The sequence below is a fragment of the Narcine bancroftii genome, chromosome 2, assembly GCF_036971445.1.
Source record: "Narcine bancroftii isolate sNarBan1 chromosome 2, sNarBan1.hap1, whole genome shotgun sequence".
Taxonomy (NCBI): domain Eukaryota; kingdom Metazoa; phylum Chordata; class Chondrichthyes; order Torpediniformes; family Narcinidae; genus Narcine; species Narcine bancroftii.
The window spans coordinates 293,866,989-293,894,733 of record NC_091470.1 but is presented as its reverse complement, the minus strand read 5'-3'; the positions used below and the strand labels follow the sequence as shown (position 1 = coordinate 293,894,733).

Here is a 27,745-nt window from a genome sequence, read left to right as displayed (position 1 = left end):
TCCTGCCTCCCACCCAGATCCAATTTATACCTTTTGCCTGTCGGTGTGTGCTCCTCCGCATGCCCATTCTTCCCTCCCCAGTCTTTTAATTTCTGTGCCTGCTTTTTACTCGTACCTTGAAGAAGGGCTCAGGCTTGAAACGTCAGCTCTATGTCTTTACTTCTTGTGGACGCTGCTGAGTTCCTCCAGTATTTCTTTGATGAATAAGATATTTTTAATGAATAAAATATTTGTGAGGTTAAAAGTCATTTTCAACCTTTTTCTTTCCACCCACACCACATCATTTTAAGCAATCCCTCTGCCATTGGTGTTCTGTGATGAGTAAGGGATTGCTTAAGGTGGTTGGGAAGACAACGCTTGAACCCCACTGGGTTAAAACTTTAGTACTTTGTCTTCCAACGGATGGCAGCCCGAGGGAGACTGGGTTGTGTTCCCCCGTGTGGCGCCGCCCCTTGGTCGGAGGACTGCATCGCGCCAGGCGCCCAGCTCCTCTCGCACTCCTGCACGCCGGCTGTCCTTCTCGCATTGACGTCAGATGCCGGAAGGTCAGAGGCTGTGAGCGGAAGTGGGTGCAGAACTGCTCCGCCATTGTGTGCAAAAGAACGAGTAAGCGTACATCTGTAGACACGTACACACAGGCAGCCGCTGCTGCCAGAGTGAGGGGTCGGGCCCGAGTGCAAACCTGCCGACGAACAGTGGCTCGCTCCTCCGCCTCCTGGGATTTACCGTCACGGGCTCGGGCCGCTGCGCGATCCATTGGGAGCACGATTTTTTTAAAAAAAGTCGCGGAGCCTGAGGCCGAGGCCGAGCCCCTGCCCACTGTTGTTTAATGAAGAATGTCTGCGACCAGCGTGGAGCAGGTAATGCGCCGGCTGGGGAGTGCTCGAGTCCGGGCCCCCGCCGCCTCCTCGCAGGCCACGACTCGTTCCCTCTTTCCCTTCCATATTTCCTGTCGCTTAGACTCTTGCAACAAGGTTTATTTATTACTTTAAAATGAGATGTTTTAATATTGAATTCCGAATTTCCATAAGGTACTGACGCGTGTTTTCTTTTTTGTGTTTTTTTTTCTTTTTGCATTTTTGCTTTCTATTAAACACGATACTACATCAGAGACCGAAAGGACAGGGAAGTAAAGGTGAGTTGGTCCCTAACTCATTGTTAGTTTCACAGATTTACTATTTTTTTAAAAAACTTTTTGTTTCTTTTATTAGATCGTTTTAAACTCGAATCTTTTTCCTGACAATAGCATTTATTTCAAAACTCCTCTATGTTTGCAAACTTTTTTTTCTCCATTTATATAATTTAAGATCATGTCTAATATGCATATTGTAGGATGTATTTTCTACTCTGAAAATTAAAATGTAATTGAACCGAAAAAAGATACTGAACTTGGTGACTTAGGAAGGAAATGAAGTCATTGTTTTAGGACTGGCCCCTTATCAAATGTATCTCTGAAGAGTTGTTGATTAGAAACGTTAACTTTCATTTCTTCATAGCTGCTGGTTGACCTGTTGAGTGTTTCTGCCATTTTGTTTGCAGTAATATTAATTTAGTGGCAACATATGGTATCCAAGGATTTGATATTTATTGTGAAAACAACATGATGTATTTGGTTTTTTAAAATAGAATGTTTGCTTAACTAAATGTTTCTTGGTAGCTAAGGAAGTTGTAAACAAAGTGGTATTGCTCATTCATTAAATACAATCAAGGTTTAACTTCTTCATAATCCTTTATGACTCCAAAATTGTTAATAATGTTCATAATAAATTGCATTGACAGTTTTTGATGCAATAAGATACTAAAATAAATTTTAGATGCAATTTATAACATGAAATACTGACAGCAGGGAGACTAAAACTGTTTTTGAATAGTTCTGTTGTGAATTTCATTTGCAGCTATGAGTTCAATTGTTTATATTAGCTGGCAATTTAAAATTTGGACCATAATTTATATTTTTCACCATTTTGTCATTATTTAGACTTGTTCCAGGTTTTAATTTGTTTTCCTGTTTGAGGGCAAGGTTATTGAGATGAGGAATTTGAAAGCACCTGGAAACTGAACCGGGAATATAGTATTAAACTATCACTAATCAGCTTGTAGATATTGTGAAATTGGCAGTGTAGTTATTGGCAAGGATGGAAATTTGAACAGATGAAATTGAGTACAGAAAGAAAGAATGGATTATAAGAAAGGAAAGCTATTTGTTAGAGTACATTTTAATTTTAAGTCCTCTCAATCAATAATAAAAGCCTAAAGCCATGAGATTCCATTCTTACAATAATAATTTATAACTTTGGCAAATCTAATGTATATCTGAAATGCAAGTGCAGCAATTTTGTGCTATTTCATGAATTTCAATCATGAGGCAAGGAGTAAGGCTTTATGAAGCTAAAAGCCAGCAATATTTCAATATCAAAGCTTAAATGTGTATTTGCCTCTGAATTGAAAATTCTGTTTTATTTAAATAACAGAAAGCACCATTGATCTTGGGTTATTATTGAAAGTAAGTGTTGGGCCATTCTGCATGCAATTAAAAATTAGAAATGTGAAATGATCACAATTTCTTTGGGAAAAATGACTATTCACTGCATGAACTATGGTCATATTCACTAAAATTAACTAAGTATTTAGGAATGTACCAAGCTTTGACTCCCATTTCCTGTTTATGCCCATTTCCTCAGCCCAACTAATTGTAGTGTGCATTGTTTACTGCTGATGGGATTTTGAGTGATTGAGTTGACATTTAGATCTGCTCTCAGACCAATTTCAAACTGCAGAGACCTGAAAGCATTTGTCTCGGCTATGAAGATTCTTTAAATTTATTGCTATTTGAACTGCCATGTGGAGATGTGATATCTCACATGGAGGGGAGCTTGCATTGTTTGATTTACCATACAGTTATTGAGGTATGTTGCAGTAACAAAATCAGCGGTATAAATGATTTTTTTTTCCTCCTAGATGAGGAATGGCAGAGAGAGAAAAACGAGATATAATTTCATGGAATTCTTAGAACATCTCATCTCTGCATTATTACTGAATATAAATGGTCGACTGCAGGCTTCTTTAAATGTATTTTTATTATTAGATCTTGTATGTATAACTGCAATGAAGACCAGGTATAGATCTTTCCACCTCATGAACTAATTTTAGTAGTAAATATTCGTACACAGGTGATGCTTGTAGATATTTATGTTACAGTAATCAAGCAAGTACTCAACAAATATAAACAAAATGCTTGCCACCTATGTATTTAATTCTTGACACTTAATCACTAAACTGTTAGTCATAATATGTACACAATATGAATCTAAATAGTAGATTCAGATGCCCAAGTTTTTACAAATTAGAAATAAATATGTGGAGTTACTGTCATTGTAACCCAGCTGCAGAACTTTTCCTATTCATTTATTGATATGACTTAATTAATCAAAGTATATAATTCCAATTTCATTGTGGCATTTAAACAAAAGTTTATCATCATAGAAACAAGCTACATTTCTTGATTTTTCTTTCACCCTTGAAGCATATCTCTTGATTTACTATGAACTGGATTTAGGATTATGAAGCCTTATTTATAGGGCGGCATGGTTAGTGATGTTATTATAGCGCTAGCGACTCTGGTTTGAATCCATCGCTGTCTGCATGGAGTTTGTATGTACTTCCCTTGTCTAATTGGGTTTTCCCCAGGTGTCTCGGTTTTCTCCCACCCTCCAAAAAACAGCGGGACGGGTTTAAATGGGCAGAATTATTTTAAAATATTTATTTACAAGTACTCTGGTTTCCATAGCTCATTTCAATGTCACACAAAATTATTTTTGAACTTTCAAAGCAATTATAGATGGTCTTCATAAGAAAATCTGTACTTGAATAGTGACATGTGCTATAATCTAGGTTTAGCAAATTGTTCTGTTGTTAACTTTGCCATGGGCAAGACTCAATTTTTAATAATAAAAACATGCATAGAGTATGTAGTCATACAATTGTCAGTACAAAAGAGCCCTTTTTGGGGAAGAAAAAGCTTTAAAAAAAATATACTGAGTACATTTGATCAAGAAAAGATTTTTACAATCTACATAGATATTTAATGTATATCATGTTTTAAGACAACTGAGTAAATAAAAATGGTACATGCATGTGTTGATACTGTAGACTAGGTAATTAAATGTGTAAATAAAATTTGATGTGAAGGCTTCTTTTATTTTTAGTTAAACTTTTTGACTTTAAATTGTACCTTACCAGAAGAATGATATGCAGTGCAAGATTCAATGCTAATGTTATTACAAAATTCTTTGAGGACTGCTTTTTTTTTTCCTGGACTGTTTAGATGTTGGTTCTTGTGTGCGTGTCGTGCAGCTATTGATCATGTTACCTTATAATTAACCGAGATATGTTGTGCATTCATTCTTTTCTGTTCTATACCCTTTTTGTATGGTGGTAGAATAAATTTGAAAAGCAAGTGCAACTTGGAAATTGCATAATGTTCTGTTAATTGTGCTGTATGCATTCATTCAGGATATCCTACAACTTCTTAAATTCATTTACATTTCATTGGACACCTGTTATTTTCATCATTAATTTTGAATATATTGGTATAGAAGCCTACATTGAACAAAGTTTAGTAAGTTGTATTTCAAAAGGTGGCTCAATTGGTTAAGAGAAGTGGCTAATCAAATATTTTTAATTACAGTTCAGAACGGTTCGATGCATCAAAAAGACACAGTGAATGATGATGATTTTGAACCTTATTTAACGAGCCAGGCAAATCAGGTAAGTACTTAATTATCAAAGAACATTTTTACTGAGTATGACATGTTGTATGCATTGCTATTTAAAACAAAAGTGCATGCATAATATTTCTTCATCTGTATTTCAAATTGCCCAATGCTAATAAAATTACTGTCTTAAGTATAGGCCATAAAGCTGATTGAACAACTAATGTTTTGTGTGACTCAGGTCAAGAATAGAAACTAACTTTATTAATGAAGCAAAACAAGTTGTATGGAAGTTGCAACCTGAACTTTTTGATTTACAAGAATGACTGCTTTAAGACAAACATCATAGATAGATATAAGATGGGTCCATAGCTTTTCATGAACCAAAGTGATCAGTTGTCTACATTATATCTTTAACTCTATTTGCATTACATCACCTAAGATTTTGTTGCTGCTTTTGAATTCAGGACTGTTGATGGAAACCATGCTGTCAGATGGATACAGCTGCATTTTGGGCTCTTGCTGCAGTTGGCAACTAAATCACTTTCATACTTAGGAATTTAGTTGCTTTGATCTACTCTGAAATCAATGAATTCTGTAAAGCAGGTTGCATTTTCTAACCATAAGGTCATTATTGGTGCTTTAGTGTGAGGATGTCTTGAAAGAGGCTGTGGTGGTGTGGAAAATACCAGCCTAAGGAGAGGATTTGCAGAAAGACTGAAAATTGTTGGATTCTATCTTAAATTAAGTTTGTGCAATTTAGTTTATTTTCAAATATTACATCCTTCAATAAATCTCTGAAAACTATTTAATTAAAAAAAAATGCAGTGAATTGGTGCACAAGTACTATAATTGCAATATGACATTTCCCCAATTATGTAGTAATAAACAAAGATATTTTATGTATGGTTCTTTTTCCTCTTCACAGTGATGTGGGTATATTTATAGATATGATCCTGGCAAGTGTGTTCTTGTTTAAAATATCCAAAAGGTAACCTGAGAAAGCAGAATTTTCAAAGTACTGTTCAATATTAGATCAAAATTTATTCTCCAGAACAAACACATTTGAGAGGAAATCAAATTTTGGTACAGAATTTTGAAGAATAATTTTTAAAATTTAAATTCTAAATTTAGACATACAGCACAGTTACAGGCCCTTCCAGCCCACGAGCCCATGCTGCCCAAATACTCCATCTAACCTGTAATCCCTGCACATTTTGAAGGGTGGGAAGAAGCCAAAGCACCCCAAGTAAACCCATGCCAACACAGGAAAAACATACAAACTCCTTACAGACAGCATGGGATTCATGTAATAGCATTGTGCTCACTGCTGCACTAACTGTGCCGCCCCCTAATGTACATGTTTATTCTACCTCTATAATCATGGGTAAAGGTGAAATAGAATTTGGAAATTAGTAGCTTTGATCTTGAGTAGTTTTGCCAAATCCTGATTATTTTTTTTCTTGTCATTTTAGCTGGTTTAGGGATGTATATTTGTCCACAGTGCTTATTGTTGATTACTGTCCAAAGATCCTTGATGGATGTCTACGTGTAAGTCCTGTAAAAGAATGGATTAGTTATGCTATAATAGTAGTATTTCCAACTCTGCCAGATTGGTGGTGGTCTTCAGGAGTTAAGAATTATCTTGGGGAAGTAGAGTTTGCACTTTGGGATTTGGACTTTCTTTTCCAGATTGCTTTGTCCCTGCTTGTGGTGTCTGAAAATTCCATGAGGTCCTTCTCTATTTGAAATGAAGGAACGGGTCACCGTCGGCCTTTTCAATGTGAAGGTGCCTGGCTCGTGTTTGAGGGATCACCTATGTTTGCATTGCCCAGTCCGTTGCTCAGCCAAAGGGAATTCTCGACTCTGAATGACCAAGGCGGCAGGTGGGTACTTAAGCTTTGCAGGTTGCTTCTGCTCCTGGTATGTCTGACAGACCAGGAGAAGGAACAGGTAGGGGTAATTGTATTTGTTGGTCCACTCTGAACGGAATAAAATGGGACACAAGGATAATACATGGCAAATTCATGTCAATAGACATGATCCAAGATTCCTTTAAGATCCAAGATTCCTTTTATTACCATTTAATAACCAAGAAAATGTAATATTACACAAAATTTCCTTCTGCCTGTTGTAAGGCAGACAGTCATCAATAACTTTTAAAATACATCATCATAAACAACATATAATCATTCCAATTCCATTGGAATCTGGTGGTTTGTAATGCATCAAGTATGAACACATTGCAACAGTGCTTTCATTAAAATGAGGATCACTTCCAAAGTATTATTGTAAAAATATATTTGGTCCCTATACATATTTATAATTTTGCTTTGATATTACAGTTGTTCTTCAGTATAAATTAACATTAAAATTGTAAACATTACTTCGAAAAGATCATAATTCGAGAATCCTGACCTAAAAGTGCCAGAGCATTACAATCTTAGAAGTTAGTAATTTCATTACATTGACTAGGAAATGAAGGAAAAAGGTTATTTTTTTTTCCATATTTCATCTCTTAACCCCTTCCACCATTAATTTGTGGTGAAACTCGTTTGACGCACATCTATAAATCACACTTCTGCCTTTGTGTGATGGGTCAAGTCCTAATCAGATCTCTATTACATTTCAAAGGTGATGTCAAAGCCATTTGGTCTCATTGTATGTTATTGATGTGTCGAAATGAAATTTTGAAGCCAATTGGGCACAGGGGTGATGGGAAAGGTACTTTGTAAGCTTGAATACAGATAGTACAATTTTGGATGACCTTATGCTCATGTCACAAAGTGAGTGCCCTTGGGAATGTTGGAACTTTGTATCTAGTATTATGCCTGGTATCAAAAAAGTGATATAATATTTGGAGGTCAGTTATCTTGCCTCATGAACATCACTGCTTGGAACCCCAAGGAATTTTACTGGACCCAACCATCTTCAGCTGCTTCATCAAGGACCATCCCTTCATAATATTGTTTTCCATTTTTGACAATATTTGCATACTAGTTATATTTGCAACTTCTTGGCCTACAGAACTTCCTGTCCTTCCATGATACAGAACCTGGAGAGTTTTCAGATTGGGAAGATGTTTAAATAGTACCATACGCCATTCTCCAGTAAATGAAGTTCAGGCTACCTAACACTGATGTTTATTTTTGATACTGTTGAACTCTCCCACCATCAGTCATCTGGAGGCCAGAAACTTGACTGGGGATCACTGATAATTACTTTAGTTACAAAAAGTAGGTCAGATACTGGGTATTCATCAATGATCGTCTTGTCTCTTTAAGTTTTTAGACCATCATCCTGCATCGTCAGGAATGTTTTGGAATATGCTGCATATGTCTATATAAAAATGGCTCCAACATCTTTCAAGAAGGTGGATATCATGTGGATTTGCAATAAATACTTTGTCAGTGAATTTGATATCCTTTCTGAATTGATAGTCCTAGTTTCTTTTCTCCAATTCTGATCTCCTGTTTGACTTGTAGTCTTTACCTTGACCTCCGATCTATTTCTCTGCAGCAACCATATCAAATTGTGATGCAGTCAGCCAGGATGCTCTTGATAGAACTCCTATGGAAGGTTGACACAATGGTAGCATTGCCTGCTTCAGTCTTCTCAGCAAGCGCTATGGCACCTTCCTGACAAGTGAGGAGATATTAAGTATCTACGATAGGTCGCTGAATAAGTGAATTCCAAGGAACCTCGTACTCTAATACAGAGTTGTTGATCTGTCATGGAGGGCAATCATTTCTGGTCCTCCTGAAGTCCACAATCATCTTCTTTGTCTTGTCCTCATTGAGACTTAAGTTGTTGCTCTCTCACCATTTCACAAGATTTTACACCACTTCTCTGCAGTGCAACTCATTGTTGCTGATGAGGCCAGCTAATGTTGTGTCATCTTCAAACTTGATGAGACTGTTGGAGCTGGAATTGGTGTGGGTCAGAAGTGTGAATAGGAGTGGGCTGAGCACACAGCCCTGAGGTGTACCAGTGCTCAGTGTGATGGTGCTCAAAGATCTGCTACTGACTGGACAGACTGGTCTTTCTAGGCCTTTTCATGCCAGGCCTCCACCTGGAGGCTGGCTAAAGCACAGAGGGAAAATATGAACTTGCCTTTCATCAAGCAGCCCTAAAAGGCTGTTCCTGTGTCGCATTCATGTTGAGCAGTGCCTTGTGGCGCCCTCCAGAGCTGATGGAGGTGGGGCAACTGGTGCAGTGGCGCCACCCGCCTAATTGACGCCATTCATACGCGCCGACACGGAAAGAGCCCTGTAGTGGATCAAGGCAACCCCGGAGCAGGCAAGACAGATGCTTGTGATGTTTTCAGCCGGTCTTGGAATCCGGGCAGAGATCCATCGCACCCTTAGTAAGGCCTTTATTGCCCTGCCTCTAATCAGCTGCAACAGTGGCATTACATTTGTGCGAGACAGCAGAGCACTGTGCTCTGCCGATTACCCTTCTCTGAGACAGATCGCAGTTGACGCTTTGGAGCCAGTCACGGGGCAGTCAAGAAGGTAAGCTTCCCGATGTAATGGTGGAGAATCTTCACCTTTACATTTAGGCTTTTTCATTGCGTTAAAGGTCCTTCTGTTAGGAAGTCCAGGATCTGATTACAGAGGGGGGTGTTTTGTGTGACTAATTGCGGAGAATGGGTTGTCCAAATTAAATTGGAGCCATTAATTTACTTTCTTAATTTTCTTTAAATTACCTGTAACTGAAACTGCTTCATAAAATCGTGTAGCACAGAGGAGTAATTGTCAACTCTGTTGCCTGGGGTGATCAATCCATTGTGCACAGCACGAGCTCCACTTGATGCTTTGTTATTTGATCACTAAATTCAATTAAACTTGAATTTTTGTCACTGTACCTCTGCATACTTCAAAAGTCCTTTTGTTGAGCAGGCAACCTCCATAATGCTTTGAAAAATCATCTTTTAATATTGGACCCCAAAAGTTGTTTGGTACCAAATGCTTATGTCATTTCCTGTCTTTCACAACTCTTTCCTTGCTCATTGAATTATCTTATGTTAGCATTTTCACTTCCGTCTATCTCTCAGGGTAATGGAAGTGATGCAGAGCCTTCTGATCCCTGTTCTCTTCAGTGGATCTGACTTGGTTATTAAAAGTAAAGGGCAATTATTTTTTGAAATTTATTTACAGTGCTCTTTAATTTCTGATACTTTTGTAGTTTTCTTTGAAAGTTAATGTAAATAACTTTACTGGCACCCCAAAATTTATTTGATTTCTCTAGTTTGATTTCTTTAAAATTTCAGGCAGCAGATTGTTTAGGAAATTGTTAGCAAACGTTCCTAAAATAGGCAATACTTTTAGGTCCTATTCCTATATTTGAATCTGGATTGAGAATATTGCATAACAGTTACAAGTTATGTCACTGGTTTTCATATTCTGATCTGAAAGCTTACGATTTACCTGGTAATATTATTAAACAATCATTTAGTAAATATCAAAATGGTATGATAGGAAAATCCTTAGCTTAGTTAAATCACTAATAAATATTCAAATTTTCAAATAAATTTTTGAAGGAATGTCTTTGCAAGGGTTTGCTAACCTTTTTAGGGATGTTTTATCCTTGCTGCAGAATTAGAAATATAACAGACCTGTTACAAAGTTAAATGTTTGCATATTCTTCAGTAAGATTTGAAAAATTAGACCCCTGGGTCTCGTGACTAGTATATAATGTAAAATGTTTGAAATTTCATTCATTGAAACTGGCAGTATCTTGATGAATAAGGAATTCTATTGTCTTGCCATGCCATGACCCATGTATCTGCAATCAAGTTTACATTTATTGTCACAATAAGGTACAGTGAAAAGGTTTGTTTTGCATGCTAACCAGCAAATCTATCCTTACAGCAGTATGAAACACTACAGTGAATAGTGTTACAGTGAGAAATCAGTTTGAATGGAGTATGTGCAATATTAATTTACTGGTGGGAGAATTGTTCAGAAGTCTGAATAGTAGCATGAAAGAAACTGTCTCCTAATCTAGCGATGCATGATTTCACACACTAAGTGTCCTTCCTAACGGGAAGAGATAAAAGAGAGTGTGGCTGGGGTGGGATGAGTCCTTTAATTTTTCAAACTCATTGATGGAGTCGATGGAGGGAATGAGATGGTTTGGTGTTGAGCTGTCCTTGTAATTCTTAGCATTTATTTTTCAAATTTGGGAGAGCATCACCCATACTACACATTGATGCATCCTAATAGGATACATTTCGTCTGTAGAGGTTGTTGAGGTATATTGGGGTCATGCTACATTTCTTCAGGCTCCTGAGGAAGTAGAGGCTTTGGTGTGCTTTCTTCAACGTGGTTGGGCCAGGGTAGGTTGTTGATCATCAATCTTGGAACCATTGATGTCCTCGGGAAGGAACTCTACATCTCTTTCTGAAGTCGGTGACTACCTACCTCAGTCTTGCTAACATTGAGCAAAAGGTTGTTATCCTGGGGTCAAGGCATTAGGCCATCTATCAGTTGCATTGTTTTGAGATCTGGTCTACAGTGGTCATGTCATCTGTGAATTTGTATATTAATTTGGAGCAGTGATTAACTATACTGTCGTGGCATACAGGGTTTATAATGTTGAGACTATGTACACAGACTTGGTATTGACGGTGATTGTGGAGGAGTTGGTGTTTGCAATCCTCATGCTTGCAGACTCCTGTTGATCCAGTTGCAGAAGTGGGTGCTGAGGCCAAGAACCCAGAGTTTGGAACTGTGGTGTTTTTCGCAGAGCCATGGTCAGTGGATAGTTGTTGTCCAGATGTTCCAGGGCTGAGTCGAGGGCCAGAGAGATGGCATCAAATATAGACCTCTTGCATAGGTAAGCAAACTGAACTGGGTCAAGGCGAGCTGGGAGGCTGGAGTTAATGTGAGATATGATCCACCTTTTGATGGTAAATAACAAAGTCACTGGGCAGTAGCCATTAAGGCCTGGTAGGTTTTTCTTTGGCACCTTAAAGTTGATCACAGAATTTGTGATGTCGGCGGAGATTAAAGATGTCTGCAAATATTCTTGCTGGCTGGTCTGTGTAGGTTCATAGGACATGTCCAGGGACTCCATCTGAGCTAGTCGCTTCCTGCTTGTTCTCTCAGGATCCAAACATAGAATGCATTGAAATTTCTGCTGTGCTGTGGCTTGCTATTCTCCCCATTTTCACTGTAGCATACATGTTCTTCCACAGTGATGAGCATTCCTGAAGTTCATCAGCCACTCAAGCTTGTTTCAGTACTGCTTGGTGTGTCCTACAAGCTTGCAGAGGACATACCTGGATTTCTTGTCTAGGACTAGATCACCCAACTTGAAGTTTGGATTCAAATTTATTGTCAGAATACATGCATCACATATCTGCAACCCTGAGATTCTTTTTCCTGTGGGGCAGGCACAATTCTACTTATCAGTAACTTTAAACTGCACACAAGAAAAAAGATACAAAGGTATACAAAAGTGAGAAATGTAAAAAAGAAATGAAAATGAACTGCAAAACAAAAATAAATATTCGGAAATAAATAATATGCAAAGTAAGAGCCCTTAAACAGTCTGAGTTTGTTGTTTTGGAATGAGATAGTGGAGGGATAACAACTGTTCCTGAACCTGGTAGTTCGAGTCTTGTGGCATCTATCCTCTTGTGCAGCGAGAGCAGAGCATGTGCTGCGTGGTGTGGATCCTTGATGATTGCTGCTTCTCTCCAAGGGCAGTGTTCCACATATATTCTCTCTATGCTGGGGAGAATTTTGCCTGTGATGTGGGCTATGTCCACTACCTTTTTCAAGGCTTTGCACTCTGAGGTATTGGTGCCCCCATACAAGGCCATGATGCTGGTTAGTACACTTGACACTACACATCTGTAGAAGTTTGCTGAGGTTTCAGAAGTTATACTGAATATCTACAAACCCTTGAAGTAGAAGTGCTGATGTGCTTTCTTCACGATGGCATTAGTACATTGGGTCCAAGAAAGGTCATCTAAGATGGTGATTCCCAGGTATCTTGCCCAATGATCAGTTTTTCCCTTTCTATGTCTATAGTGAGCTCCTTAATTTTAGTGACATTGAGTGAGAAGTTGTTCGTACACAATTTTGCCAAGTTTTCAATCTCCTTCCTGTATGCCGATTCATCACTTTTTATACGGCCCTCTATGGTGATATTGTCAGCAAATGTGTTAATGGTGGTGCTGTACTGAGACACACAGTTATGGGTGAGCAAAGGGGTCTAAGTACATAGCTTTTTGGAGCTCTCGTTTGTGTTAATGCTGATTGTTGAGATATTCTTGCCAATCCACATTGATTGGGGTGTGGAGATGAGGAAATGCAGAATCCAACCACACAGTGGGGTATTTGCTCTGCCCAGGTTTTGGAGTTTGTTCATTAGTTAAATTAAGGTGTTGAATGCTGAACTGTAGTCAATAGAGAGTATCCTGATGTATGCTTTTTTGCTGTCCTGGTATTCGTGTTTTGTTGAGAACCAGTGAGATGGCATCTAAATAAACCTGATGCTGCAGTAGGCAAATTGGAATGGATTTGTGTTGCTGTTCAAACATGAGCTGATCTGGTTCAACACCAGCCTCTCAAAACACTTCATCACTATGAATGTGAAGCAGGTGGACACCATGCCCTGTTGATGTGCAATGCTGAAGATATCAGTGAATACATTAGCCAGTTGGTTTTCCGTACTCGACAAGACTGGATGCTTTCCTTCACCCCTTAGATCTGGACCTTGTTTGTAAGTGGACCTCTGTTCAGTCCAGATTTCCAAATGGGGAACACAATGGGGATTGCTTCCATTGATAGTCATACACTTGTTGAAGTCTGTGATGGTATTTGTTGAGGTTGGTCACTGAGTCCTTGAATATGAGCAAGTCTACTGAGTCAAAAAGTCATACAAAAAATGTCATTTGTTTCCTTGGACCTGCTCTGAGATACTGGGTCCTAATGCTTCTGCCTATAAACTGGTCAGAGAAGCACAACCTGCTGGTCTGATTAGCCAAAGTGCAGTCATGGCATGGAGTGATTGGCATTCTTTATGGTGTAACAGTGGTTGAAGGTTTTGGGGCCTCTGGTGGGGCAGATGATGCACTAGTGAAATTCTTGAGGTTGGCTGATTGAAGTCCCTGGCTGTGATGGACCATTGCTTCAGAGTGCTTTGTTTCAAGACTGTTGATGGAGGTGAAGGTTTCATCAAGCTTGCCACAGGTAGGATGTAGATACTGTTAGTGTAGCTGATTTGAATTCTTGTGGCAGGTGAGGGATGCTGTGTGTCCAGTGAATTAAGGAACTCTCTTGTTTGCAGCAGTCTGGAGAAGTAAGGAGTCAGCCATGTCTCAGTGAAACAGCACACAGCAGAAGAATCTATAGTCAGAAAATGTTTTACTTCATAATTTTTAAATGTGGTTGGCTTTATAAGAAGAAAAATTCTACTCTTAATATAAAGCACTTCATTTATCAATGAAGGTGGACAAAATAAAATGGCAGCTTTTAATGATACAATGACTGACCCACTTAAATTAAAAATTGTATTTTCAATGTTCTCTTGTTCAAAGCTTGGTTTTGACTATTGTGGATTAGATACAACAAAGATGTTTTGCCAAAGTCTTTAAATGTTTGGAATATGTACAAGGATTAGTGTTTCTGTGATGTTACCTAGAAAAAAATGTAAGTGGAAATAAACGATGTAATAATTTTATTAGCTGATGTATCAATTTCGTTTAGTCGAAGTATGTTCCCTTTCCAGAATAAGTGTCCAATTCACACACTATCCTTATAGATGTCCTCAATGGAGTAAGGTCTGGTGCCTGTGATGTTGCAGGCTCTGTTAACAACTCTCTGGAGTTGTATGGTTGTATACAACCATACAACTGTGTAGCCAAGCATAATTCCATTGCTATCTATGAATTTGCCGATGAGGCCATGGTTGTTGGCAGAATCACAAACAGCAATGAGGAAGTGAACAGGAGGGAGATGGATCAGCTTGTTGAGTGGTGTCATGCCAATAACTTTGCGCTCAACATTAGCAAAACCAAGGAGATGATTGAGGACTTCAGGGGGAAGTTAGTAGAACATGGCTCAGTAGTGGAGAGGGTCAAGAACTTCGATTTTCTGGGTTTCAGCATCTCCAAAGATCTATCTTGGATTCTCCATGTCGATGCAATCACAAAGAAGGCTCCACAGCAGCTATACTTTGTGAAGAGTTTAAGGAGATTAGGTATGTCACCAAAGGCTTTCAAAAACTTATACAGGTGTACTGTGGACAGCATCCTGGCTGGCTGCATCACTGTCTGGTACAGAGGTACCAGCACTCAGGATAAGAAAAAACTCCAGAGAGTTGTTAACAGAGCCTGCAACATCACAGGCACCAGACCTTACTCCATTGAGGACATCTATAAAAGACTGTTTATGAAAGCAGCCTCTATCCTCAAGGACCCCCACCACCAAGGTCATGTCCTCTTCACTCTGCTACCGTCAGGAAAAAGGTACAGGAGCCTGAAGAAAAGCACTCGAGTGGCACAAGGACAGCTTCTTCCTCTCTGCTGTCAGATTCCTGAATAATCATTGAACCAAATACACTGCCTTACTTTGACTTTTCATGCACTTTTTTACTTTTGGAAGATGGTTTATATAAATGTTTGCACTCTGATGCTACCGTAAAACAGCAAATTTCATAATGATTACGACAATAAATTCTGGTTATGGAGAAAATGTAACCATTAATGTAAAGATGGAGACAGTGAAACGTACTCTTGGTTTGGTTTTTGGGTAGCGGACTTGAATGAAAGCCACATCACTGAGCCACAGGTGGTGACCCCTGTTGTAATTGATAGTCAATGCACCACTTTTTCCAAAAATAAACTTTATTTACAAAAAAAATGCAAAGGTAAATAGTACAGTCTTTTAAAATTTTTGATGTCGTATTGCTGAACATTGTTGTAAACTATCAATGCACCACTAATTTAAAAGTATCATTATTTAATTGAATATAATTATTTAAATATAAGTTGTAAGTAAAGAACAGTGCCCAACTGAGCAAAGAACTGATTTAGTGCATTCAAATTTTTTTTTTTGCAACTTTGCTTTCTCCATAATTGTGCATTCACTGAAGTCTATATTAAAAAGGATGTTTTGCTTAATATAGTTATCAGAAGTAAATGTATGTGTGCTTTGATCTTTGAGCAAAGAGAAATACTAAGAAATTACCAAATGACTTGGAGTGTCATCAGAGGACCAGAGGTTAAAGAGCTGATTATTGCAAATGAGAAAAATATCATTGAGCAAACAGAGGATTTGGGGGATCTTCATGGATTAGGAAGTGTTGCCTCAGTGTTGGCATTCACATCCAACTAAGAATGTTTGGGGTTTAAATCATTTTGTGTGAAGACATCTCTATATCAAATTAATAAAAATAAGAGAAAGACATCTTAAATTTCATAATTAAAGGTTTTAAAATATTGAAGATGTACCTTTTCCTTCTAAGCGCTAAAAATGGAGGACATAGATTTAAAGTGAAGAAGAAAAATTTAAATGGGTCCAATTGAGGGCCAAGCTTTTCCACAGAAAAGGATGGTGGGTATACGGAATGTGCTTTTAGAGGAAATAGTAGATGTAGGTGTGATTACAATGTTTAGCATTAATTTGGACCGATATAAAAGTCTAGAGGAAATGATCCTGTAGGCAAATGAGTCGAGCTCAGGGAAGCACTTTGGTCATATCGATGAATTCGGCTAAACTAAATGACTCCATGCCACATTCAAAAGTCCCATTCAGAGAAAAATCATGGGAGTTATTTTGGTATATATAATTGCAACTGGAAATATGAAATTAATTGTTGGAATTAAATGTGCATACAAAGGACATTTAATTTCAATACAGCATTTCTGAAAAAGAAGAAAAAACAAATTGTTCAAGGCTCTTGTTTTAAAATGAAGTGCACTGTTTTAGCTCAAGTCTTATTTAAACTGTAGGTTAATGACTGCCATGGTATTTGTGGTTGTGACAGTATTGATTCTATGTATATCATTAAACTTAACAGCATTTATTTGCCTGAAAACCCTCTGTTATTAGTCAGAATGATTTGGGACTGAGGCCTCAGAAACAACTCTCAATTCCTTTTTGAAATTATTTAGAGCTAAGCAAGTTGGAAATGAGTTTTAGCCACCAATATGTTGAACTTTGTTACTTTTAAATACAACTTTAAATTAAATGACGTTTGTGTAAAGGTTGTGTAAATAGTTCAGCTATTGTGATTTGATTTTAAAGAATGGATTAAAAGTATGTGCAACTGGAAAGAGGGCCTTATCCATGCTAAAATAACTGATCATGATTGAAAGATGTATAATTATCTCAAATCTAGGTTAAGAACAATTTAAAAACAACCAGGGATTCCTGTCTTGCATGCTAGCCAGTTGCCCACTAGAATCTTTACATTTGATAGCTTTTTTTCCTCATTAGTCTTTTGCTTCTCACAATTGTTCTTTGCTGTTAGTCTGAAAGTCTTGCTGTATCGAATTTATATGATAGAGAGTTTAATATAAACATTGTACAAAGTAAATATGCACTGCAATTCTTGCTACACTTGAACAGGTGCTTCAGAAGAAGAAAAACTACAACAGTATACATGAAAGAGATCAATACAAAAGATGGATAGAATAAAAATATTCATCCTTATTACAGTGCAAGAAAAATAGTGGGGTTACAATAATGAAGATAATTTGTTTTGTAGTGGTGGAGCATTTCATGATTTGTATAAAAAGGAGAGGTTTAAGCATCTGATCATTGTAAAGAAACTTCTTGAAACTAGAGGTGGAAGTGAGAAGATGTTGTTACTAGCTTGATGGCAGTTCTTTATGACGGCGGCTACCTTTTGGAGAAGGGACTCACATGGGTGTTTTCAGTGATTGAGAGGTCAGATCCTGTGATGGACCTGGTTCTCTTTGCTTCCTTCTACAGCTTTTTGCATTCCTGAGCACTTGAATTATTAAATCAGGGTGTGATACAACCTGTTCATACACTTTCCACTGTATCCCTGTGGAAGTATGAAGTACAGTATAACTCCGATTATCTAAAATGGTCGAGACTGGGTCTATTTTGGATAAACATTTTTTGGAGAATTGGTCATTTTTTTTAAAAAAAAACAGCCTAATAGCAACAGCAAATCACTTGTAACAGTGTTTAAACAACAGACAACAAGGTATGGCTTTTTAAGATTTCATGTTTAATTCTCACAAAAAAAATGCTGGCTAACGCCCATCACCAACACTTCCCCACCAAAGCCACGCTTGTGCTGGGAACCCAAGGATCTTGCTCCTGCCGCTGCCGGGAGCCTGAGGTCCTCTATCAGTTCGGCTCCAAGAAAAAAAATCAGATAAATTGGGATTTCTGATTTGCTTCAGATATCCTCATTTATCTGAAATTTAAAAGAAAAATTTGGATAACTGAGGATTCGGAGAATCTGATTTCAGATAATCGGAGCTATACTGTATCTGATAATATGCTATATTTCCTGGAACTTCTTAAAAGTATTTGTTGGTGTGTCTTCACTATTGTCTCTGTGCTGGCTCAGGGAGGGGTCTTCTGAAATATGGACTCACAGGAACTTGCTGTCTCCACCTCTGTCCCATCAATCCGGACAGATATCTGATCCCGCAGCCTCTCATTCCTAAAATTGACATTGAGTTCATTGGTGTTTATTGAGAGCAATGCTGTTGCTCTATCACTACCCAACCACATTCTTGATTTCCATCTTGTTATTTCCAGTAATTTCCATCTTGTTATTTCCAGTAATTTGGCCAACATTGGTGGAGTCAGCATATTTATAGATTATGCTGAAGTTGAACTTGGCTTCTTATCATGAATGCACAGGGAGTAAAGCAGGGACCACGCAAGCAGCTTTGGAGGTGACCCTGTGTTGATGGTTAGCATAGAGGAGGTGATGTTGCCGATTTACATTAATTGGGGTCTGTCGATGAGGAAGTCAAGGATCCAGTTGCTGAGAGGTGAACAAAATCTCAGATCCCTTAATTTGATTCTGAGATTTGCTGGCATGGTAGTATTCCATGCCAAGCTATAGTCAGTGGACAACAGCCTGATGTAGGTGTTCCTGTGGTCCAGATGATCTATTGCAAAGTTGAGGGCCAGCGAGGTGACATTAGGCAAATTGAAGTAGGATCAAGTCCTTTCCAAGCCAATTCATCTGCTTCGCAGCCAATTACTCAAAGCTCTTCATGGTAGATACAAGTGCCACTGGCTGTTGATCATTGAGGCAGGTCACCTTGCAGCATTTGGACACCAAAATAATTTGTTATTATGCAGCAGGTGGGAACTCTGATTAGTGTAGCGATAGGTTGAAAGTGTCTGCAAAAACTTCAGCCAGTACAGTCAGGAATGCAGTTTGGCTGGATGCTTTTCAAGGATTTCCCCCAAGTTCTGTTCATGTCAGCATCAGAAACTGGGGCCACAGAATCATCAGGTGGTGGGGCCTTATGAGGGTGCTTCATTGCTTTTCCTTTCAAAGCAAGCATAGAAAGCATTGAACTTGTCCTGAAGAGATGTATCACATTTAATGATACGACCTTGTTTCACCTTGTAGGATGTGGTGACTTGCAAAAGACTCCAAATTGGTCCAGAATTGTCTTTTTGCATAACCAATTTGTACCTGGTCTTTCTGCATATTTCTGAATTGCCTGATCTGAATGCTACAGATCTGGTCTTCAGTATTTGCAAATCTCTTAGTTCATTCATGGTTTTTGGTTAGGAACACATTCATCTGTGCATTTTTTATGGCATTGTCACTATGGCTTGTTCCTTCAGATTCACTGCTGAGTCCTTGAAAGTAATTCAGTTTTATGACTCCAGACAGACACCATGCCACTTTTCTACCCTTACAGAGTGCCTTAGAATGTTTGCTACGGGTTATGTGCTCTTCAGTTTCTGTCTGTACGCAAGGAGATGCACAGCTAGGTGGTCCAATTTTCCAAAGTGCGGGCCTAGAATGGAGCAGTCAGAATCCTTGATGGTAGTGTAGCAGTGGTCGAAAAATCCCTTGGTGTTGCAGGAGATATACTGGTAGGAGTAGCAACTTTAAGATGACCTGGGTGAAGTCCCCAGTAACAACTGAGAAGGTGTTGAGGTATTCATGGCCTATAAATCCTCAAGAGCTAACATAACATCTGGCTGTGGAGGGATGTAGACTGCATTCAGGACATGGAGGTGAACTCCCTCGGGAGATGGAAGGGTTGGCACTTCATCAGATTTTCCAGATGAAGAGAACAGCCATGGGACAGGATCTCCCCATGGACGTGAAGAAGACACTGCCGCCTTTTCCTTTATCCGAGGACTCCATCCCATTCATGCAATATAAAGAGCCTTCAGGCTGAAGGGCAGTGTCTGGACAGTTGGGGGTGAGCTATGTCTCCATGAAACACAATTTTTCGTGTCTTTCTCGTCCAGCAATCTTGTCCTCTCAATTTTATTCTCCAAAGATAACATTGGATCAAAGGATGTTGGGAAGGGTTTGGCGGTCACAGACCCCTGAGTTTGTCTTAGCTTGGCGAGTCCTCTCTGGTAGTCATTTCCGAACACAATGGTGCATCCAGCTACTGTATTTACTGACCTTGTGTACTGAAACCTGTTTAAATTAGTTAAATGCCTATTATTCAAGAATTTAAAAGATTGCTTATAATTAGGGAAATGGCAGAATAGAAAAAAAATTCTGGGTATTTCAAACAAGAATAATGTTGGGCATTTATAATTTTACAGCTTTATTGTTGCAGAAGCTAGGATGATTTAATGGGGACTCAATCAACTAGGGTTCTTCAATGAAACTGCATTTACGTGGTCTTGCATATAAATTTTATGCAGGCTCTAAGTTTTGTAATTTAAAAATTTTCAGTTTGGAACTTTAAGTTCAGTTAATTGAAATGATCGACTGAATTGTTCTTGAACTGGCTTGTAGCTCAGGCTTGACTTCCACATTAGTTGTATGGCTCCTTACCACTTTAGCTTATGCCATCAGAAAATCTTTCCACTGATTTAGTATCTTTGGAGGCATTCAGAAACAATGGAAATATACTTAAATTTATTGATAAATGTATTTCAAGTCATGAAATTGAAATGAATTGGGAAAACAAAACAATTGCAATACAATTTAAAAAGGCTTTTTGTTTGCTTGGTGAAGTAAAGGTTGGTGTCACAAATGGGGCTATGCTAAATGTGTGAAATTGGGGGTCCTTGTACAGTGTGTTTCTGGCCCCTTCTATCATGAAGATTAGAAACAATACCTGAATAAATGGTGGATTCAAGGACTATGCAGGAGGATATTTGTGCTGGTTTCTGAGCCCGAGCACATCCCTGCCCCCAGTGCATTTGACATTGAAGTGCACGTGTAGAAATCTGTAAAGTGCTGTACATTTTATGACAGAATCACTGGCTACTCGTGCACAATCTGGAATCAATGTAATTTAAAAAAAAGTTAGGTTTGTCTTGTACTTGGGAATGGAATTCCTAGAATTACTGCATATCTGGAAAGTGTGAATTTGTAAATAATTCTTTGCAGTCTTGATTAATTTTGTATACGTTGGTCACAGATAAGCATTTGAAACTTGCCACCTGTGGTTTAAAATGTGCAACTAAAAAAAATCCATTTGTATTTTTAGTATGTTTGAATATCTTTATTGGGTCATAACAATTACCAATGAGGAAGTACATGGTGTTCATGCAATCATATTATCAGTTAAATATTGTCTCATCTTGTAAGGAAATGTGTACCATATCTGAAAAAATTGTCTTTTGGCTAACAGGCAAACTTTTTTAAATTTGCTGGGGTTTTTTAAATGATGCTTTAACTTCTAATTCACCAAATAATTGCATCTTCTGACCTTGGAGGTGCACTAAATTGTTATTTTTGCTTATTAATTGCTAATATCTTGGTATAACAGCATGAATACTGATTTGGAATGAACCATACTGCAGAATTGTGTAGAAAAATTATAGTACCTCTTCAGTGTTTATAGATTAAATTTTGTTTTTATTTCTTGCAGAGCAACAGCTACCCACCAATGTCAGACCCATACATGCCCAGTTACTATGCTCCTTCCATTGGATTTCCCTATTCACTCGGTGAAGCTCCCTGGTCAACAGGGGGAGATCCTCCAATGCCATACTTAACAACATATGGACAGATGAGCAATGGTGAGCATCACTTTATACCGGATGGTGTATTTAATCAACCAGGGGCCTTGGGCAGCACCCCACCATTCTTGAATCAACATGGATTTAACTTTTTTCCTGGGAATGCAGACTTTTCCACTTGGGGAGCAAGTGGATCTCAAGGACAGTCAACACAAAGTTCTGCATATAATAACAGTTATGGATACCCACCCAGTTCTCTTGGAAGAGCCATAGCTGATGGACAAGCTGGATTTGGAAGTGACTCTTTGAGTAAAGTGCCTGGCATTAATAGCATTGAGCAAGGCATGACTGGACTAAAGATTGGAGGAGATATGACAACAGCTGTCACTAAAACTGTAGGTTCAGCTCTTAGTAATACAGGTATGTGCAGTAGTATTGTTGCTAATAGCATTCCAGCAACTACAACTTCAACACCTAAACCAACATCATGGGCTGCTATTGCTAGGAAACCTGCAAAGCCTCAACCCAAGCTAAAGCCTAAGACTAACATGGGATTGGGTGGATCTGCAGTGCCACCTCCACCTATAAAACACAACATGAATATTGGAACTTGGGAAGACAAAGGTAATGTGCCCAAAGCCCCACCCACACAGCAAGTTCTGCCTCCTCAGGTTGTAATCCAGCAACATCAGCTTCCACAGCAACCAATTACTATTCAGACCCAACCAGCACATCAACAACCACAGCACATCGGGCCTCAACAACCTCAGGTTCAGCAGCAGTTACAAAACCGCTGGGTGGCTCCTCGCAATCGGGGAGCTGGCTTCAATCAGAACAGTGGTACCAATAGTGAAAGTTTTGTGTTGGCAATGGCCTCTTTAAGCACTTCACCACCTGGAGGAGAAGTGCATCCAGTATTGGAAAAGCTAAAAGGCATACACAACTACAACCCCAAAGATTTTGACTGGAGTCTGAAGACTGGTCGAGTATTTATAATTAAAAGCTACTCTGAGGATGATATCCATCGTTCCATCAAATATTCTATTTGGTGCAGTACTGAGCATGGTAATAAACGTTTGGATGCTGCTTTTCGCTCTTTGAACAGTAAAGGGCCACTCTATTTACTGTTTAGTGTAAATGGAAGTGGACATTTTTGTGGAGTGGCTGAAATGAAGTCAGCTGTGGACTATAACGCTTATGCTGGAGTGTGGTCACAGGATAAATGGAAGGGCAAGTTTGAAGTGAAGTGGATCTTTGTAAAAGATGTACCCAATAACCAGCTGCGACATATCCGTTTGGAAAACAATGATAACAAGCCAGTTACCAACTCAAGGGACACACAGGAGGTGCCCCTAGAAAAAGCCAAGCAAGTGCTTAAAATAATTGCTACTTACAAGCATACCACTTCAATCTTTGATGATTTTGCACATTATGAAAAACGTCAAGAAGAGGAGGAAGCCATACGTAGGGTAAGTATAGAACCAATAATACTTGTAGTTTGCACTCGTGTCATGTGATTTTGTTTGTTGGGTTTTTAGGTTACAATTTTAACAGATGTTGACTAGTGTTGGACAGCCTATTTTAAAGTATTCTGGATGACAGTAGAAGGTGATCATCGAGTTAAAAAGTTGGGTTCAGGGTATGCTAGATATGTTAAATTAGCATATCAATAAGTATCAAAGAAAGAAGAGGCATAATTTGTACATTTATACCAACAGTGGAGAGACAAGCTGGAAAATACATGGGTAATTCACAAGAACTATTTAAATGAGTTACCAAGAATTTTTAAATGAATGAAATCTAAAATAAGTTTTTGGAGCACTTTTTCCTCACTATTGTGAGCACTTGTGGCATCATATACTGGGCTGATTTTGATTATCCGGCTGGTTTTAAACCTTGAAGAAAAGCTCTGAATCTAATTAGCTGAATGTTCTTGGAAAACATGTTTTTCTCAGTGCCATCTGTACTTTCATTCCACACTTAATATTGCTTACACATTTGCTTCTTCCTTTCACATTGTTGGTCTGATTCATGACACATCTTTTGCCACACTAAACCAGGCTCTTGGTTGTAGATGTGGAAGTTTTGCCACTTCCCCTTTTATCAATGAATTCTTCACTTTGGGAATCATCAGTGATCAGAAAATTAATCAATATCCTATCAGCCATCTCGACAAGAGATGGGTAAGAGGCTGAGTAAAATACATTGAGTGATGAAGAAACATTTAGTTTCAATATTTTTATTAACAGTGGAAAATGCAGTATGTTAAAATTCAAAAAGATACATTACACTTAAATCATATTATTTCATCCAAGGTACTCCAATCAAGCAGATTATATTGTATTGATATTTTAAAAAAAAAGAAAATTGAAACCCACTACCAAGAAAGAAACTATTTGGCCAAAAAAAGACAGAATTCTTACCAGAATGATAAATTACCTCATTAGTCAACATTTCTACTTTCATCACAAATCAAAGATGATAAGTAATTCAAAAAATGTCAAATTCAAATCCACAGTGTTTGAAAATGTGCATTCAAATCGGAAATTGGCCCTCTAATCTTCTCTAAGTTTAAATATGTCACGTAACCATTGAGCATGATTAGGTGGGGTAACGTCTTTCCATCTAAGCAACACCGCCCGCCTAGCCGAAAGAGAAATAAAAGCTAAAACGTAGCTCAGATGTCGTTAAGGTTATGTCCCTCTCTCCAACAATACCAAATAAAGCAATTTGGGGATTTTGCTCAAAATTAACCTAAAAAGCACAGAGGAAGTTTGAAATATTTCAATCGAATATTTCTCAAGAATCTGGCATGTCCAAAACCTATGAATTAATGAAGCATCACTATTGTTGCAGATACAGAAACATTCCATTTTATTAATTTTTACTTACACACACACACACACACACACACACACACACACACACACACACACACACACACACACACACACACACACAATAGTTTGCTTAATTAACATGCAACCTGTGTAACTATTCACAGCACTTGCTTCAGTTGACCTATCTGTTCAGTATCTACCAACCTCTACCACCAAAGAGGAAAAGGCACCATGGACATAATTGGAACACTACCTTGGCTTGTAAATAATAGCCAGTTCCTTCATTGTTCTGAATCATGGAACCCCCTTGTCACACTTGAGGCAATGTTTTGACCATGCGGACAGCAACAATCTAAAAATGAGGCTCACCACTACTTCTCAAGGCTATTTAGGCATGGAGGATGAGTTGTGTTCATTACCCTATGTCCCAAACTCAGGTAGTGGTCTCCATCATGATTTACTTTGTTCTGTTTTGCACCATTATTTTGTTTAACTCCTTTTGATGAAGGACAAAATTATTGCAAGCTTAGCAATCCAAAAGTAAAAGGCAGAGCATAGAAGAAATGGGAATATAAGTTAAGAAATGGAAACATTTGGTAAGAGGACATTTGGTGTGTGGGATCTGCTAAATTTGATTGGAAGATGGAGATGATTTGTAATTTGAAGTGTGAAAGAACTGAAGAGCTTGCTAACATTAAAAGAATTTGTTTAGATGAAAATCAGTCACTCTGCTAATGAGTTGTACAAATAAATAAAGCCAAGACTCTGAATTCTCTTTGGCTTGGCTTCGCGGACGAAGATTTATGGAGGGGTATGTCCACGTCTGCTGCAGGCTCGTTGGTGACTGACATGTCCGATACGGGACAGGCAGGCACGGTTGCAGCGGTTGCAAGGGAAAATTGGTTGGTTGGGTGTTGGGTTTTTCCTCCTTTGTCTTTTGTCAGTGAGGTGGGCTCTGCAGTCTTCTTCAAAGGAGGTTGCTGCCCGCCGAACTGTGAGGCGTCAAGATGCACGATTGGAGGCAATATCAGCCCACTGGCGATGGTCAATGTGGCAGGCACCAAGAGATTTCTTTAGGTAGTCCTTGTACCTCTTCTTTGGTGCTCCTCTGTCTCGGTGGCCAGTGGAGAGCTCGCCATAGAACACGATCTTGGGAAGGCGATGGCCCTCCATTCTGGAGACGTGACCCACCCAGCGCAGTTGGGTCTTCAGCAGCATGGATTCGATGCTTGCGGACTCTGCCAGCTTGAGTACTTCGATGTTGGTGATGAAGTCATTCCAATGAATGTTGAAGATGGAGCGGAGACAGCGCTGATGGAAGCGTTCTAGGAGCCGTAGGTGATGCCGATAGAGGACACATGATTCGGAGCCGAACAGGAGCGTGGGTATGACAACGGCTCTGTACATGCTGATCTTTGTGTGTTTCTTCAGGTGGTTGTTTTTCCAGACTCTTTTGTATAGTCTTCCAAAGGTGCTATTTGCCTTGGCGAGTCTGTTGTCTCTCTTTGTCGATCCTTGCATCAGATGAAATGGTGCAGCCGAGCTCCCCACCATGACTACCAGCCCCCCCACATCTCCATCAGGCACACAGAACTCAAAACGGTCTCTGAATTACCAGCTAGTTAAAAGATTAAAGAAGAATATGTTTTAATCTTTGTTGTGCCAGTCTTGTATTCTTAAATAAAGGCATGCTTCACGTAATGTCCGTTCGAGCATTGTCGGACTGCGTGCACGTCCATAGTCTCATAGTTACTCAGTTACCACGATCACTACCTATAAGAAATTGTATACCCAAATTAATTCCACTGCCCTGTTCTCTCCCTGCTGCCTGTATCAGTCCAAGCTAATATCACTGCCCAGCTCTCCCCGCAGCCCTATAATCAGTCCAAACTAATGCAACTGCCTTGCTCTCTCCCCACAGCCCTGGGTTGGTCCCTTGATCCCTACTTACAAATAAAATGTTTATATGTACATTACAGTATCCCATCTTCTTTCTTTGTCTTGGCTTCGCGGACGAAGATTTATGGAGGGGTAATGTCCACGTCATCTGCAGGCTCGTTTGTGGCTGAAAATTCCGATGTGGGACAGGCAGACGCGGATGCAAGGGAAAATTGGTTGGTTGGGGTTGGTGTTGGGTTTTTCCTCCTTTGTCTTTTGTCAGTGAGGTGGGCTCTGCGGTCTTCTTCAAAGGAGGTTGCTGCCCGTCGAACTGTGAGGCGCCAAGATGCACGGTTTGAGGCGATATCAGCCCACTGGCAGTGGTCAATGTGGCAGGCACCAAGAGATTTCTTTAGGCAGTCCTTGTACCTCTTCTTTGGTTCCCCATCCGTCACGGTGGCCCATATAGTTTTGCTAAATAGAGTATAGCACCCAATTTCATAGAATGTATCATGGATGTTAAGTGCTGCATACCTGTACAAACATTTGTGGATTTAAATATGATCTTTGAATGACTTGAGATGCAAATTATTTTATTGAAAGGTAGAAAGGGAATTGATGCTAGTAGATGTATTCAGAACTCACCTCTACCATGCTGTTTAACTATGCAGCATTTTTTCAGAAGTGGAAAGGAGGAAGCCAGGGTTAATTCAAAGTAATTCTTTGAGAGCTGAGGTAACTATGGCCTGCTTCTTTAAGTAATTCCTTGGCCTTTACTGCAGTTCCAACTCTTTTCCCATGAATTCCAACCCTTCAAATCCTTACTATCCTTGGTTCCTAAACCCACCCTTAATCTTCGAACCTTGGTCAGAGAAAATGCCTTTTGCTGAAGAAGGTGATTGTGTTGCACTCTGGCATTTTTTCATGTTTTTGGACTGAAATGGGTGTGGCAAAGGAGGAACTCTGTTGCAACTATTAATCCAATTAACACGGCAATGCCATGTCCAATTCTCTTGTTGCCCGAGTATTGAGTGACCAAAAAAGGGGGGGGGGAAATGACAATATTTGCTTCTTTCATGAGTCTTGTCCATCTGAATCCAATGTTGAACCAAAGCAGTGGATCACTTTGTCATTTCTGATTTTTTTTTTTAAAGTGACTTAACATGAGAAAGACATCTTATAG

The 27,745-nt window shown here is 39.0% G+C and overlaps 1 protein-coding gene across 10 annotated transcripts in view; it reads left to right on the top strand.

Annotated features, from left to right (window-relative positions):
- Positions 1-535: 535 nt before the first annotated feature.
- Positions 536-27,745, top strand: part of ythdf3 (YTH N6-methyladenosine RNA binding protein F3) — a 35,907-nt gene continuing 8,697 nt past the window's right edge. Inside the window, exons 1-5 of one of the 10 annotated variants that reach the window (XM_069921389.1) lie at positions 536-860; positions 1,111-1,135; positions 4,688-4,767; positions 21,754-23,313; positions 23,563-23,589. In XM_069921389.1, coding sequence (XP_069777490.1) covers positions 837-860; positions 1,111-1,135; positions 4,688-4,767; positions 21,754-23,313; positions 23,563-23,589 — 1,716 coding nt within the window. In that variant the 5' untranslated portion in view covers positions 536-836. Of the gene's footprint in view, positions 861-1,110; positions 1,136-2,481; positions 2,504-3,029; positions 3,117-4,687; positions 4,768-6,457; positions 6,599-21,753; positions 23,314-23,562; positions 23,590-27,745 lie in introns of those variants that run through there. The other 9 variants (XM_069921398.1, XM_069921390.1, XM_069921392.1 and 6 more) reach the window with 9 other exon arrangements.